General features: G+C 38.6%; 1 protein-coding gene across 5 annotated transcripts in view; it reads left to right on the forward strand.

Annotated features, from left to right (window-relative positions):
* The window catches only part of tnpo1 (transportin 1), a 185,869-nt gene that overhangs the window by 134,448 nt on the left and 33,977 nt on the right, over positions 1-17,444 (forward strand). For all 5 annotated transcript variants that reach the window (XM_041185762.1, XM_041185765.1, XM_041185767.1 and 2 more), the window contains 6 exons: positions 401-461; positions 602-770; positions 2,464-2,616; positions 3,534-3,759; positions 5,942-6,113; positions 12,160-12,246. In XM_041185762.1, coding sequence (XP_041041696.1) covers positions 401-461; positions 602-770; positions 2,464-2,616; positions 3,534-3,759; positions 5,942-6,113; positions 12,160-12,246 — 868 coding nt within the window. The remainder of the gene's footprint in view (positions 1-400; positions 462-601; positions 771-2,463; positions 2,617-3,533; positions 3,760-5,941; positions 6,114-12,159; positions 12,247-17,444) is intronic.

A 17,444-nucleotide genomic window follows, 5' to 3' on the forward strand; every position in this document is an offset into this window, starting at 1 on the left:
CATAACTTTGCAAATTTGCAGAGAAAGCAATATACCAAATATCTGAGGCATTATTACTGTGCTAAAGGAATTTGTAGTCTTTTTAAGTTTAGCTGTTATTTTACGTACCCAGCTTTGAAAGTTAGAGAAGTAGTATATTCGTGTGAGCAAGCTCCCGAACACCACGAGTATAGGGAGCTAAGTCTTGCATACTCACTTAGCAGCACAAAAGCTTTGGTAGTCTTAAATAACTAACTTATCCAATACTTGTACTCAGATTTCAAATTGTCTGTATTTGTGTATGCTATGAAATTTATAGCATCTTGGTATCATTTCAGTGAATCATTGTAGAAAACATTTGATCATGTTGAATGCATATAGTCAAAACAAGACTTGACTTAAGAAAAATTGTTAATTTCAGGTTGATACCTGTCCTTGTGAATGGGATGAAATATTCAGAAATTGATATTATTCTTCTTAAGGTGAGTTATGTAGTTTATGTCTAAACACTAAATTTTAAGTTTATTGTTAACTTACTAGCAGTCCACGTGCTGTGTCATCTGAGAGTGGGGTGTTCTTCTGTTTAAGAAATTAATAACAATTAAGTACTTATTTTTTTCAGGGTGATGTTGAGGAAGATGAAGCTGTTCCTGATAATGAGCAGGATATTAAACCTCGCTTTCATAGATCTCGAACCGTTGCTCAGCAGCACGAAGAGGATGGAATTGGTGAAGAGGAGGAGGAGGAGGATGATCTCGATGATGATGATACAATTTCTGATTGGAATTTAAGTATGTTTAAATGAAAATGTTGCTTAATTTGATTTTCTTTCCTATTCAACATACCTTTTTGAGCAATTTTAAGCTCTTGTTTGAATAAAATGCTTTTAGGATAATGAATAAACCAATTTTAATATAGGGAAGTAACACAAGGAATTTGTTGTGGCAAATGGTTGGCTAGGAGTGGTGGGGGCGGTATTATGATCAACTTATGAACATATAGTTAACATTGCAGGTAAATTGATCAGAATGCTGTGGAACACTTAAGTGAGAACATTCATCCTTCAGCATATAATGCCTCCGTTTCACTCAGTAGGTGTCATTTAGTTTTAAAAAGGATGGAATTGATGCAATTTATAAAGCTCAAAAACCTATTGTCTGCAGATAGCTATGAGCAACATTTCCCATGAACTGGGATTTGGGTTTGCAATTATATCTGTTTTTGTCTGAGTTGGCGTTTACTGAGAAGTAAAATAAGTACTTTTTTTGAAGTGTGTCATTATTATAGAAAGCACCTGTACAAAGCTTTGTGAATAATGGAAAAAGTGGATGCCCTGTGAAGTACTAAAATTGATGCAATCGTAATATCTGAAACAAAATGGTAACACTATTAAAGTTCCAAAAAGGTTATGTCAAATAAAATAATGGCATTTATTTTTGGGTTCGGGGAGGCTCAAAGACCAAAAGACATCTGGATTAAATAGGTGCCTAATGAAAACATGTTTGTGGGAATGGAATTGCAGACCAGGTGGCAGTGTCGAAGTCCTGCTAAAGAGAAACTTGTGCAAAAACATTTAAGGTGTTTGTAATATTAGTACTGTTGCATCATATTATGTTCCTAAGACACTGAACAAAACCTGCAATTTTAACTATTAGACCTGAAATTCCTGCAGAAAATGTACTGTAATAAAATTTCACTTTGATTTAATCTGAATTAAATGTATGCATAATTTTTCTCTTTGGCCTTAAAATGTGTTCAAGTAAATTTCCAGAAGAGAGATTCTCATTTCTATTATTCTATCTGTTCCTCAAAAACAATAACGTCCTTGAAACATTGAGCTTGTGCATTCATGGATTAAGCTTTTGGTGCATATATTTAAAATATATTGCTTGTAGCCATGTCAGATCAAACCCTCCAAATCCTCATTACAGTTTTCCACTTTTTATATATTTCTCTTACTCCTACTTTGTGACGCTTGGCATGTCTCCACATCAGGTAGTTACATCAAAAGGCATCAATTCTCTGTCATGTCTTACCTTGCCTAATGTTGCAAGCCTTTCTTTTAATAGATGGCTCCTCTCCTTCTCCTTTTCTCCTCTCTACTGGAGGCTAACTACCTTCTTCTCAATGTAGCAAAAGATGAACAGTAGCATCATGACAGCAATGCCCACATCCTAAGATCAAATAAAATAAGGACATTTTTGTGTTGGAAGAGATTGATAATAGTAACCATTTTTCCCCCATGGTCTTTTGAATTATTCCCATTCTAGGAGTGGTAGTCTTGTTTGAAGCTTATTAATTTTCTGTTTGCCCTTAGTCTGGTTTAAGTAACCATCTAACATCCACATTAACTGCTTTTAAAGATATTGATACTGTTCCTACAGTTGCTTTTTGTGCGAGGAAGTTAATATCAGCTTTATAGGTCTTAAACTTATAAGAGTAAGTATTGCATAGAAAATGTAACATTAATAAATTACTCTTTAGGAAAATGTTCCGCCGCTGCATTGGATGTGCTGGCTAATGTTTTCCGGGATGAATTGTTGCCACATGTTCTGCCGCTGCTGAAAGAGCTGCTATTTCACTCAGATTGGGTGGTGAAGGAGTCTGGAATTCTGGTGCTTGGAGCTATCGCTGAAGGTTGGTGGAAGATTGCATACTGGATCAATTAAATTATATTTGTTTTTAAAAACAAGCATCTATAAGATGGAAATTTCGGATCTTATTATCTGATTTGCAGAAAAGTGCATAAATCTGCGTTCTGTGAAAGCTTATTATACTCAAAGTTATGACAGGTGTTGTAGATTCTCAGCTGATTCTTGTAAGTGTGAGGCATCCATTTTAAGTTGAATTGTGGTGTCTTTCCACGAATGAGAGCAAGTTAGTAATCTTGAACTCTTAAAGGCGGAGAATTATGTCCTCACTATTATTAGTTTAGCATTGCCATTTGGTTCATCTGCCTTCTTGGTTGTGACTTGTAGCATAAAGAATCATGATGGAGAAAATAAAATGTTAAATTTTGGTTTACTTAGCTATAATTTGGCTAACAAGCACATAATCTAGTTAATGCATTACTTTCAGTTACTGTTTTGCAATTAACATTGAGGATAGGCCCTTTGTCTTGAAATAATGTTTCAATAAAATTATGACTTGAGCACCATGCTAGAAGAAATGTTCATTTGACGGTTGGATATTTAAAATTAGAATGTGATGCATATCATTTTATTTAAAGCTAGATGTTGGTTCATATGACTCCAGATTTTCAGCTGCAGTTCTTGATCTCTGGGCTAGGGGTTACTGAATGAAGATTAAGCTATTCCTCCACAGAGAGAACAGCATCTGAGGAACAACAATCTACGTGATGCTGCATAATCAATGGTGTGTAAGAGAGCAGGGATGAGTATAGGTTATTGGCATGCTGGAAAGAAAATACTAGAAATGTTAAATTTTTTGACTGTATACCATAAATTTATCTGTTAGCACAGTTGATTTACTAAAAGGATGACTTAGTAGAAATTTTCCCCAAAGTTTATTTTTTTTTTAACTTTGTTCAACAGGCTGTATGCAGGGTATGATCCCTTACCTACCAGAGCTTATCCCTCACCTTATTCAGTGCCTCTCTGATAAAAAAGCTCTTGTGCGTTCTATAACCTGTTGGACACTCAGCCGCTATGCACATTGGGTAGTAAGTCAGCCCCCAGATACCTATTTGAAGCCATTAATGACTGAACTGCTGAAGCGTATCTTGGACAGCAATAAGCGAGTGCAAGAGGCTGCCTGCAGGTTTGTTACTGGACAATATTTTGGGGTGTCATTACAAATTTTCTGGATGGAATTGTAAATTTTATGTCTTTATTTTATTGTGCAAAAGGTAAGTATATAGATTTCAATGTCATGCTGAAATGTCCTTTGACCATAGTTACCAATTTCATCCCTTTCCATGGCCACTATCTGAGGCTGAACCAGTCTGCTTGCAACCTGGGTGTCTTACTTGACCCCAAAATGAGCTTCCAATCACACATGCGCCATCCCGAAGACCCCTTATTTCCACTTCCATTACATTGCCTGACTCTGCCTGTGCCTCAGCTCATCTGCTGAAACCTGATGCCTTTGTGTGCTTGACTATTCCGATGTACTCTTGGCCAGCCTCCCGCATTCCTTCCTTCATAAACTTGAGATGATCCAAAACTCTGCCCATGTGCTTACTTGCACCAAGTCTCCTTGCGTACTGCTCTCTGCTTGCTGACCTACGTTGGCTCCCAGTTAAGCAATGCCTTGGTTTTACATTCTCATCCTTGTTTTCAGATACCTCCTTGGGCTGTGACCTTGATCCTCCTAGCACTGCAACCCTTTGAGATATCAGCGCTCATCTAATTCTGGCCTCTTGAGCATCCCTGATTTAATTGCTCTGCCATTGGTGGCTATACTTGCAGCTGCCTAGCCTTTAGCTCTGGGGTTCCCCCCACCTAATCACCCTCACCTCTTTCCTCTAAGACACTCCTTAAAACCTACCACCTCCAAATTTTGATCACATGCCCTAATACCACCTTATATAGCTCAGTCAAATTTTGCTTTGATACTCCTATGAAGGCCTTAGAACATGGCATTATGTATGTACAAGTTGTTGTTTGGCTAAATACCTTATGGGCTAATGTGCTATTCCAGTATTTTCTGAAATGAGTAAATTTTGCATTTCTTGAGAAAATTCCAGTCATTGCATTGATGTTCTATACTGTTGCTGTTTGTTTCATTGAAACTGTTTAATTCAAAATATATTCTCATGGGATCATCCAGCATGGAAAGAGGCTACTTGGGCTGTCATGCCTATACCAGCTTTTTGAAAAAGCTGTCCAGTTCATCTGACAGCCTAGCTTTTTCCCCATAACTCTGCAAATTAACGCAATTGCCTTTTAAAATTTCTTTGAAATCTAATTTTACCACCATTTCAGGTAGTGTGTCTTTACATCTTAATAACCTTTGGATAATTTATTTTTTTTCAAACAAAAAGGCAATTTTGAATTAATAGACTAGACTGTTTTGACTTATTAAAGCCCCTTGTATGATATTTAATTTATGTGGCCATGCAGTAGGTGCTGTACAGTTCAGAAGTAGGCTTCAATTGAAATTTGTTTCAGCCGGAATCCACTCAAATTCAAATTGTTTTTTTATTTGTTCAAGAGATGTGAGCATCACTGGCTAGGCCAGCATTTATTGCCCATTCCTAATTACGATTGAGAAGGTGGTGATGAGCTGAAGGTAATGGTGTTGTACAGAACTACCCACAAAAAATACTTTTGTCACTGGACAATTCCACTTGACTCAGCTATTTTTCTGAAGGCAGTATAATAGATTCTAGTGATGAGGATATTTGCTCCAGGGATGACAGCCATCTTTGTAATTTCCAACTGCTACATCAACTGAATCCACTTAGCCAGTGAACCCCCATAGAGCATCCTGTCTCAGCTAGTAAGGCTACAATAGGCTTCAGCGCTAACTTTTGCATAGTGGTTCTGCTATTAGTGAAAACAAAGCTGTCCATGGTAAGATGTGGACTTTCTGCAATGGGCTTGAGGTTTGAAAGAAATGGAAGACAAAACAATCCAAAGAGACATAATAGGTCCAGATCTTAGTATTAAGGCAAATGAGTGACTATTTGAAGTGGCAGCATTGCAATGTTTGAGCTTTAAAGAAAAATACTTTCTGATTTAATGTGTCTCAGCTCTGATTAACATGTACTCTATACTTCTGTATAATGTGGGCTTTTGTAAATGTAAGTTTTTGATAATATGTGATAATCCACATTGCAAATCCCATTCTTTTTGACTTCCATAAACAGATTGGAAAAATTAACTCTTGTGTCTCTGAAAGTATCCTGACTTTTAGTGGTCTCTATACAAAAGAATTAAGTATGTTTAAGTCAAAAATATAAACCGTAAATATTGCAACTTTTTAATTTGCTTTCCAGTGCTTTTGCTACCCTAGAGGAAGAAGCTTGCACGGAGTTGGTGCCATACCTTGGTTACATACTTGATACACTTGTCTTTGCTTTTAATAAATATCAACACAAGAATCTTCTAATTCTGTATGATGCTATTGGAACCCTTGCTGATTCCGTGGGGCACCATTTAAATAAACAGGTAAGAGAAAGAAAATGCTGCAGCATGAACAGTTATCTGAGGTTAGCAAAGACTCAACCAGCTGGGTCTGTCTTCTGTAGAAAAGGGATTGAGGGGGTGACCTGATGGAGGCCTTTAAGATTTAAAGATTTTAAAGGGTTTGATAGGTAGAGGTAGAGACAATGTTTCCACTTATGGGAATCTCTAAATTAGGGACCCTAAATATAAGATAGTCGCTAATAAATGAGTAATTAGAATGTGGAACAAGGAATAGTTGATGTAAATTATATGTATATGTTTATGGTGAAGTTAGATATAGTCATGAGGTAATAAAGGAATAGATGATTGAGCAACTAGTGTTAGTTGAAGAGAAGCGGGAGGAGATTCATGTGAAGCATTACCACCAGCAATTAGGCTATATGGCCTGCTTCTGTGCTGTGAATTATATACAAGATTCACTTAAGCTAGCTGTTTATGCTTAAGTTGAAATGTTCAAACTCTGTGATACTGTTTTGGTACTCACTTTCAAATCCAGATTTTTCACTGAAGATTTTTACTGCTTAATTTGAAATGCATCATGCATGCATTAACAAAATTTTGTGTTTGTTCTACTTATTCTCATGATTTCTTCTGTCCTGTACGCAGGAAGAATAGAAAAGCAGCATATTACTTAAATGGTGAGAGATTGTAGAAATCTGCAGTATGGAGGGATCTGGGTGACCTGGTACATAATCACAAAAAGTTAGTATGCAGGTACAGCAAGTGATTAGGAAGGCAAATGGAATGTTGTCGTTTATTGCAAGGGGAATGGAATATTAAAGTAGGAAAGTTTTGCTGCAGTTGTACAGGGCATTGGTGAGATCACATCTGGAGTACTGTACAGTTTTGGTCTCCTTATTTAAAAATGACATCATTGGAATAGAAGCAGCTCAGAGAAGTTTCAGTTGACTCATTCCTGGGATGAAGGGGTTATCTTATGAGGAAATGTTGGACAGGTTGGATGTATCCATTGGACCTTAGAAGAATGAGAGCTGATATTGATGAAATGTATAAAATCCTGAGAGAGCTCAGAGTGGATGCTGAGAGAACATCCTCCCCTCCCCACCCCATGGGGGAGACTAAAACTATGGAACGCAGTTTAAAAATAAAGGGTCTCCCATTTGAGACGGAGTTGAGGGAAAAATTATTTTGAGTCATTATTCAGTGGAATTCCCTTCCCCAGGGAGCGATCGAGACAGGGTCTGAGTATTAGACATATCTGTATTTTTAAGGCTGACTTAGATTCTTGACTAACAAGGGAGTCAAAGGGTATGGAGATAGATAGAAAAGTAGAGACTGCAGTCGGATCAGCCATGATCATATCAAATAGTGGAGCAGGCTCGAGGGGCCAAATGCCTCCGACTTTCAGACTTCGTATGTTCGGATGTATAAAGTTTCTGCTTCTATGCTCATGGTAAAATATTTTCCAGATTCAGTTTTTTTGGTTTAAATATCGCACGCACTAGGTTTAGAGAACAGCTTTCATTAGTCTTTTTGTAATTGGCTATAATTCCAAGTTTGAAAAAAAATCGAAATTGCTGTCATTTTTAACATAAGAAATCGGAGTAGGCCAGTTGGCCCCTCGAGCCTGCTCGTCCATTCAGTAAGATCGTGGCTAGTCAGATTATGGCCTCAACTCCACTTTCCTGCCTGCCCTTACCCCCCCCCCCCCCCCAATCCTTTATTCCTTTGTAGATCTTCTCCTGCCCTCCCAGCCACTAGTGATGCAAACAAATTTGCCATGTCCCTTCACTGAACAATCAAAAGAAATTCTTAACTCAGGTTTTTTTAAGCATATTTTCAAAACCTTTCTAAACATTTATGGGTATGTGACTTTTCAAAAGGACAGGCAGGAAGAAAAGAGTAGTGGGTTGCTTTGTTAGAACGAGATGGAATAAGTACAATAGCAAGAAATGATCTTGGATCGGAAGATGTAGAATCCATATGGGTGGAGGTAAGAAATAACAAGGGGAAGAAGACACTGGTGGGAGTAGCCTGTAGGCCCCCTAACAGTAGCTATACGATAGGACAGAGAATAAATCAGGAGATAATGAGGGCATGTAAAAAAAGGCAGTACGTTAATCATTGGTGACTTTAATCTTCATGTAGATTGGGAAAATTAAATTGGCAGAGGTAGCCATGAGCAAGAATACATAAAGTATATTTGGGACAGTTTCCTTGAACAATATGTTGTGGATTCAATCAGGGCGGGCTATTTTGATCTGATAATGTGTAATGAGGCCGGTTTAATAAATGATCTGAGTAAAAGATCCCCTAAGAAACAGTGACCATAACATGATTGAATTTAGCATTCAGTTTGAGTGTGAGAAACATGGGGCAGAATTTTACATTCAGCGTGTGGGCACACGCCCGACACGCCAGAATGTAACATGAAGCGCGATGATGTCAGGCGTGCGTTCCGACATCATTGTACTGTCGCGCGATATTTCGTTCGGCAAGTGCACGCTGGAGTCGGCTGCACGCCTGCCGATAATTGAAAGGCCTATTAAGGCCATAACGAACTAATTAACTTCAAATTTATGCTGCCCATCCAACCTAACAGCTGATGGGCAGGCAAAAAGGCAAAACGGCCTTTACGTTTTTTTGGAAACCTCATCCATGAGCAGGATGAGATTTCCTAAAGCTATTACAAGTGAAATAAAAACTTTCTTTGAAAAGTAAAAACATGTCCCATCTCATGTGACACAGTCATGTTTCATTAAATTTTTAATGTCTTTAAAACGCTTCTGTGCCTCGGAGATTGAAGCACTCTTTCACGTGCACGCGCGAAAGAACTCTGGACTCTACCCTTCCTCCTCCCCCCGTCTGCACAGGTAGCGCTACCGCTTGCAATCCACACTGGTCGGGCCTTAATTGTCCTGCCTGCGTGAAACCGTGGTGCAGAGCCGATCGTGGGCAGCGGTAGGCTCCACGACTGCTCTCACCAGGCCTGCCCGACCAATGTAAAATCCTGGCCATGGGTCGGAAATAACTGTGTTAAACTTAAATAAGGGTAATTACAAAGGAATGAGGGCGGATTTGGCTGGAGTCGACTGGGAAAGGAGTTTAGCAGAAAAGACAGTTGATGAACAATGGCAGACATTTAAGAAAATAGCTCATGACTCGCAACAAAGAATATTCCCTACTGAGGAAGGAGGATTCTAGGAAGGGGATAAACCAACCCATGGTTAACCAAGGAAGTTAAGGATAGTGTCAAATTGCAAGAAAAAGCATACAATGTGGAAAAGTTAAGTGGCAAGCCAGAGGATTGGGAACGTTTTAAAAACCAACAAAAGATGATCAAAAAAAAAAGAGGGAGAAAATAAACTTTGTGAGTAAACTAGCAAGTAATATTAAAAACGGATAGTAAGAGCTTCTTTAAATATATAAAAAGGAAGAGAGAGGCAAAAGTGAACACAGGCCCCTTAGAGAATGAGGCTGGGGAAATAATAATGGGGAACCAGGAAGTGGCAGAGGAGTTGAATAAATAATTTGCTTCAGTCTTCACGGTGGAAGACACTAGCATTCCAACAATACTAAATAATCAAGGGGCAAAACGGGAGGAAATAAATACAATAACTAGCAAAGTCCCAGAAGATTGGACTTATTCAAAAAGGGAGGAAGTCAAAAAACAGGTGACTATAGGCCAGTTAGCTTCATGTCTGTCATTGTGAAAATGTTAGTCTATTATAAAGGATGTGATATCAGAGCATTTAGAAATACATAATATAATCAAGCAGAGTCAGCATGGCTTCATGAAGGGGAAGTCATGCCTGACAAATTTATTAGAATTCTTTGAGGAGGTAACAAGCAGGATAGATAAAAGGGAGCCAGTAGACCTAATATATTTGGATTTCCAAAAGGTGTTCAATAAGGTACCACACATAAGGCTACTTCAGTTGAGAGCCCATGGGGTTGGGCGTTATATATTAGCGTGGATAGAGGATTGGCTAACTAATAGAAGACAGAGTTGGGGTAAGCGGGGCATTTTCAAGATGGCAACCTGTAACTAGTGGAGTACCACAGGGATCAGTGCTGGGGCCTCAATTATTTACAATATATGTTAATGACTTAGATGAGGGAAGTTCATGTACTATTACCAAGTTTGCAGATGACACAAAAATAGATGGGAAGGCAAATGGTGAAGATGACACAGTCTACAGAGGGATATAAACAGGTTAAGTGAGTGGGCAAAAACTTGGTAGATAGAATATAACGTGGGAAAATGTAAAGTTATGCACTTTGGCAGGAAGAATAGAGGAGCTGACTATTATTTAAATGGAGAAAGAGACTGCAAAAAGCTGCAGCACAGAGAGATTTGGAGTCCTTGTGCATGAATCCCAAAAAGCTAACATACAAGTTCAGCAGGTAATAGGGAAGGTAAATGGAATGTTGGCCTCTATTTCAAAGGGAATGGAGTATAAAATTAGTAAAGTCTTGCTAAAACTATACAAGGCATTAGTTAGACCACACCTAGAATACTGTGAATAGTTTTCGTTCCCTTATCTAAGGAAAGATATACTGGCATTGGAGGCAGTCCAGAGAAGTTCACTAGGTTCATCCCCTGGCTGTGGAGAGATTTTCTTATGAGGAGGGGTTGAGTAGGTTGGGCCTGTACTCATTGGAGTATAGAAGAATGAGAGAAAACTTTATTGAAACATATAAGATTCTTAGGGGGCTTGACAGGGTAGATGCTGAGAGGTTATTTCCCCTTGTGGGAGAGTCTAGGACCAGAGGGCATAATCTCAGAGTAAGGGGTGGTCCATTTAAAACAGAAATGAGGAAGAATTTCTTCCCTGAGGGTAGTGAGTCTGTGGAATTCTTTACTGCAGAGGGCGGTAGAGGCTGGGTGGTTAAGTATATTCAAGGCTGAGATGGACAGATTTTTAATCTGTAAGGGAATCGAGGGTTATGGGGAAAAGGCGGGAAAGTGGAGTATAGGATTATCAGATCAGCCATGATCTCATAGAATGGAGGAGCAGACTCGATGGGCCGAATAGCCTGCTCCTCCTACATCTTATGGTTTTATATAATGTGGAATTTCTAGAAATCTTTTCTGATAGCCATATTAACACATTAGTTAAAATAAACAAACTTTAGAATAATGGTCCAGATTTTGGCATCAATGATGAATGGATGCCCTTAGATCTTCATGCCTGGGCTTTTGCAATAGAACCTCCTGTGATTAGAAATACAAAAGTGTGGTGCCCTTTACAGAGGATCTGGTCAGGTCAAGCAACCATGTATCTCCTTAATTAATCAGAATGAAGAGTCTTTACTGAGACATGCAGAGCCTAAGCCAGAAAGTATAAGCTCGAACAGTTCAATCAATGTCAAATTGGTTCATTCAATGTCAAATCATGTACAGAAAATGAAAGGGAGAGAAAGAAAAGGGATTGTGAGAGAAATTAAGCAAAATTAATTAATAAACTTCTGAATTTTTAAAAAATATCCAACACTAATTAAAATATGAAGGATTAAAATTCCATACTGATGAAATTAAATTTTCAGTGCCAGAGTGGTTTGGTAGTAAATAAGACATACTGTGCCATTAAAAATTCACTTACACTTCAGTGGTACAGTCCTTACATTTTCTGGCATGATTAACAGGTAAATAAGTAATTAGCCATAGCCCATAAAAGCGATCTCTTTCATACTCCAACTTCATGCTCTTCTACATATAAGAATGTTGAATCTCAGTGAAATACTGTTTCAGCAAAGCTTCTGGATGGACAAGGCAATTTGGACAGCAACTTCCAGATTTTAATATTTATTTGCATGTGTGTGGTCGTCAGAAGCCTGATTTACTCATTAATAACAATGGGCGCTAATAATCATAGCTTTAGACTGCAAAATCTGGGTCATAATTGTTCCAAGCAAAGAAAAAAATTTGTGATCATTGTTTAGTGCTAATTTTGTGTTGAGTTCTAGCAGTGTTTCTAAGTTCATGTGAGATGCTTTTCATGTCAAATAATTTACAGTATTTCAATGGAGCAGTAAAATTGACCATCTTTACCTTTCTCATAAGGAGTACATTCAAATGTTGATGCCTCCTCTCATTCAGAAGTGGAATATGTTGAAGGATGAAGACAAAGATCTTTTTCCCTTGCTTGAGGTATGTAGAGCTTCAGTGTATTATTTGCACAAGAACATTTATCTTGGTAGATTTTACTGAAATAGTTTTGAGTTCTTGAATCAGTTGTGAGTGCAGATGATTGTGTCCTGGGATGGTTGTCGTGTTCTTTCAATTTTGTTACTGCTCTGTCACTCCCTTTCAACTGGACTCTTATTATAATTTTAAAAAATATTTCTCTTGCCTTCACCCTGCCACTTTGGTTTATTCACTCTAGGTCACGTTTTTTCCCTACTGCCTAACCCCTGCCTAAAGGTTTAGAAAAACTGGTCCCACTGAGAATTCTGTTCTTCAAATACAGCCCCATGACACAGCCTGTTGCTTATATCTTCTCTATTGGCATCATAAACAAGTTGAAAGTACAAAATTAAAAATATCAGCACTTAATACAGCACCTGATACTGAACATGATGCTTTCCATAGGTGCTGTTTCCTCTTGCTTTATTCTGTTTTGATGCAACACTTGTATCTTCTTATATCTTGATCATTTGTGTCTCTAATTTTCCCACTCTCATTTTTTTCTCCACTTAAATTCAGGATTTGCTTCTTTCTGACTCTTGCTTCTTGCAGTTTCTCTTAACGCTTTTCATGGTAGCCTCCAGTGCAAATAAATAAGTCCTGCTGACCTGCCTGGTTACCTTGATTGCTTTTGTTATCCAGCTTCGATCTCTTCTAATTAAAAATAATTCGCCCCTCTCACTAAATTCATCGGTACCCTCCTAACCTGATAGAGTAGGACTTGTCAATTACTTGTCGAGCAAGATTAAATCTAACTTCCCTAATGATTGAGATCACCAAATTCATTGTTCATCACCAATAATAGCTTCTACTGATTGGACCATTGTGTATGACCTTTTCCTTTGCTTTCTTAAAAAACGTTTGAATAACTCACTTACCCCTCCTGTACCCCTAGGAATAATTTAACCAACCTAACATTATACTCGCTTCAGTCCAGTTTGTAGATTTTGTTTTTACTGGACTTTTTGAACCACTGTTTCAAATCACTCACTGAGAGAAAAACCTGCAGCAGGTTACACACCAGACTAATTTTATTTGGCACTCTTAGTCTGCCAACTGAAATAGTCAACAATTTTTGACTACTAATCCCAGGTTCAACTGTTGTTTTCACTCTTCTGACACTTCTGTTTGTGTCCATGAATTAATTAATTAATTTCTAACTGGTATGGAAGGTTTTGTACTTCACCTTCACCTCCTGATACTACAACTCATTTCAATCATGCCCCTCATTCTATCCTAAAAGTTTTGCCTCTAAACCTGACACCTTGATCTGTTTGCAGTGTTCCAAGTGTTTTAATTTCTGTAAAACCTTCATCAGTGCTCATTTGGACAGCTGGTGTAGACGTGATGGGCTGAATGACCTCCTGCGTTGTAACAGTTGTGTGATTCTGTGATGTTGCTGTATGCATTGCTTTCAAACATTAGCATCATTTTGACATCTTGCCTGTCTGGCACTTCTGTTCTCTTGAAAAAGCACTTGTGTAAATTCTGTAAATCCGTTTTCATGTTGATTCTAGCTTAGTGGTGCAGTCACTGGCTTTAAGAGCTAAAGAGAAAGTTGACTTTCAGTCGCCCTTCTCTAGTTCTAATCTCAATGATCTGGATAGCTATTATGGTGATCTGATCTGTGTGGTTCAAGTCACACTGGAAGCTTAGAGGTGTTAGGGAATTGTTTGTTTGTCAGGGGCAGCTTCTCCATTTCCTGTCAAATCTAGTTAACAGTTGCTATGCTCATGGATTTATCCTTGGCCTTCATTCCTCTGCTGATACTCTTGACTTCACTGTCTGTTTCGACCTCCATTCATTCCCATACCTCCATTGCTAAAGTTAACTCCCAAGAAGCTCAGTTTCATTTTTGTCACTCTTTTCCAACACAAAGTTTGGTCAAGACTTGTATTTAAGATGACTCTGCTGGCACATCTCACATTTCTTAGATGCAGACATGCTTTGTCACATTACTTGTCCAATATGGTACTGGATGAACAGAAATTTCCTCCAACTAAAAACATTGGGAATACTGAAGTCATTCAGTATTGGCTTAGTCCATGCCACAGGCCCCATTCCCTGACTGCTGATATGACCGTTTGCACCTTGGGGGCCCAGTGTAACCACAAGATGAGCTTCTGGCTCTATATCCTGTCCAAAACAGCCTATTTCACTTCTTTAATAGTGCCTGTCTCTGTCCTGTTTCAACTCGAGAGTCTTTTGTCATTAGGAAATATTGAATATGGTGGAAACCTGCATGAGTATGTAAAATAACATTTTTATAAAATACTTCAACAACATGTTCATATTTGCATGATGTATTATGTGTTGACCTATTATACATGAACTTTAATAATTTATATGCTAAATGTTATGATGCTGCTTTACTTCTGTGTTGATTTTGCTGGTGTCTGGGATCATGTTAATATTCAAGAGTTTTGTATATCTGTTCATGGTGTTACGACCCTGTTAGGGACCATTAATATTTCAAGAAATGTGAACACCCAGCAATTAACCAACAAAACTACACCACAAGATTTCACAAATTATTTTTAACAGAAGCCATCTTTATTGTACATCAAAAAGAGTTAAGCACTATTGGGTCCCCCGGAAGAGTTCCCTTATTACAACATGTTTAAGGTTCATTCACTCTCCCTGGGATCAGCTCAAAACATATATCACAGCTGTCTGGAATTCACTCTGATTTTTCTTCAGCCTTCCAGCATCCTCCAAGGTACAAGATTTCATGGGGGCCCTTCCATTAGCCTTTGTTAAGCGACCTTCCAATTTCTTTATAGACCTCATTACTCTGGATTTCGCAGTTCAATCATGGGCATCCCTGCGACTCTTGCTCAGTGGTTTAAAACATCTGAAAACACCCTTGGTTTCCATTAGCCTACTGCTCTGGTTTCAAACTGCAACCAAGCTGATTAAATCCAGAACTCTCAACAGCAGCAAAATCATGTTTTGTTATTAGTATGGGCTTCATCCTGTATTCACTCCAGGACGTTTTGGAAGGAGTTCCTCAGGGTAGTGTCCAAGGCACAAACATTTTCAGCTACTTCATCAACGACCTTCTCTTCATAATTAAGGTCAGATGAGGGAATTTCCAGTGCTGATTGCACAATGTTCAGTACCAGTCGCAATTCCTTTGATGCTGAAGCAGTCTGTGTCCATATACAGCAAGATGTGGACAACATTCAGGCTTGTGCTGATAAATGGCAAGTTATATTCATGCCATACAAGTGCCAGGCAATGATTGTCTTGGACAAGAGAGAATCTACCCATCTCTCCATGGAACTCAAGGCATTGCTATCACTGAATCCACCACTATCAACATCCTGGGGGGTTACCTTTGACCAGAAACCGAACTGGACCAGCTATATAGATACTGTGGGTACAAGACAAAGTCAGAGGCTGGGAATTCTGCAGTGAGTAACTCACCTCCTGGCTCCCCAAAGTCTGTGTACCATCTACAAGGCACAAGTCAGGAATATGATGGAATACCCTCCATTTGTCTGGATGAGCACAGCTCAAGAAGCTCTACACCATCTAGGACAAAGCACTGCGGAGTACAGTGACAGCAGTGTGTACCAATCTACAAGATGTATCGCAGCAGCTCAGCAAGGCTCCTTCAACGCAACTTTCAAAATCGTAACCTGTACACCTAGAAGTAAAAAGGCAGCAGATGCATGGGAATACCACCACTTGCAAGTTCCCCTCCTAGGCACACACCATCCTGACTTGGAACTATATTGCTGTTCCTTCATTATTGCTGGGTCAAAATCCTGGAATTTCCTTCCTAAAAGCACTGTGGGTGTACCTACACCACATGGATTGCAGCAGTTTAAGAAGCTGGCTCACCACCACCTTCTTGAGGGCAATTAGGGGTCATCAATAAATGCTGGCCTAACCAGTTACACCCATGTGCTGTCAAAGAAATTTTAGAAACCTGCATCACATGTACTAACTGCATTGAATGCTGAGGTCACTTTGGTGATTTGATAACAAATGCATTGGTCTACAGTCTTGACTGTAATAGAAGAAAAGCAAAGGGACAACTAATGGTTCTACCCACTTGAAATCTAATAATTTCATCTATTTGAAGTGGCCTAGAAGCATTTGCATTCATTACAGATCATAAAAGTTGCTATAATTACATGATTCCTTGTCACAAAAGATTTTCAGACCTTTTCATCTTCCGCCACTCTCATCCCTGCCGCCTATCTATGTCCTTTTGCAGCCAATTGGTATCATCCTCACCGTTTGCCATTCCTCCAAGTTCGGGATCAATGGTAAATTTTGAAATTTTACTGTTCCAATACCCAAGCCTTTATATATGTATATAATATATATTAAAAGAAGCAGTGGCCCGAGCACTGACTCTTGGTGAAACAGCACTGCCTAGCATCCTCCAGTTTGGAAAATAACCATTTATCATGTCTTACTGTTTTCTGTCCTTAAGCCAATTTTTTATCCAAGCTGACACTGACCCTCACGTTCAATTTTGTTAACTAGCCTTTTATGTGGTACTTTGTCAAAGGCTATCTTAAAATGCATATAGAGAATATGGAAGAATCCACAACATTCTCCTCGTCAACCTACTCTGATACTTTATCAAGAAATTCAGTTAGATTAGTCAAGCACCATCTGCCTTTTTACAAAACTGTAGACTTCTTAATTCACTCAAACCTTTCTTAAATGACCGTTAATTTTTCCCTTGATGCTTCTAAAACCTTACCCGCCACTGATGTTAAACTGACCGGCCTGTAGTTATTAGGCACGTCTTAACACCATTTCTTGAATAAGGGCATTACATTTGTCTCTCTGCAATCCTCTACCCCATATCTAGGGGAAATTGGAAGATTATGGCAAATACTTCCACTATCTCCACCCTTGTTTCCTTTAAAACCTGGGGTGCAAGCCATCCAGACCAGGTGACTTATCCACTCTACCCATTAAATCCTGTCAATCAGTTTTCACCCCTTTTTTTTATTTACATGTCCGTTTCTACCAATATTTTGTTAGAATTCGTGAAAGTTGTTATTGATGCAAGAAAGAAACAAATCCAATGAGCAATCTAAAATAACAAGTTGGACTCAATGTTTCTTTCTTCCTTCTGTAACAGCAACAACTTATATAGCATCTTTAACATATTAACCCATCCCAAGGTATTT

This window comes from Carcharodon carcharias, chromosome 4, assembly GCF_017639515.1.
Source record: "Carcharodon carcharias isolate sCarCar2 chromosome 4, sCarCar2.pri, whole genome shotgun sequence".
Classification (NCBI taxonomy): Eukaryota; Metazoa; Chordata; class Chondrichthyes; order Lamniformes; family Lamnidae; genus Carcharodon; species Carcharodon carcharias.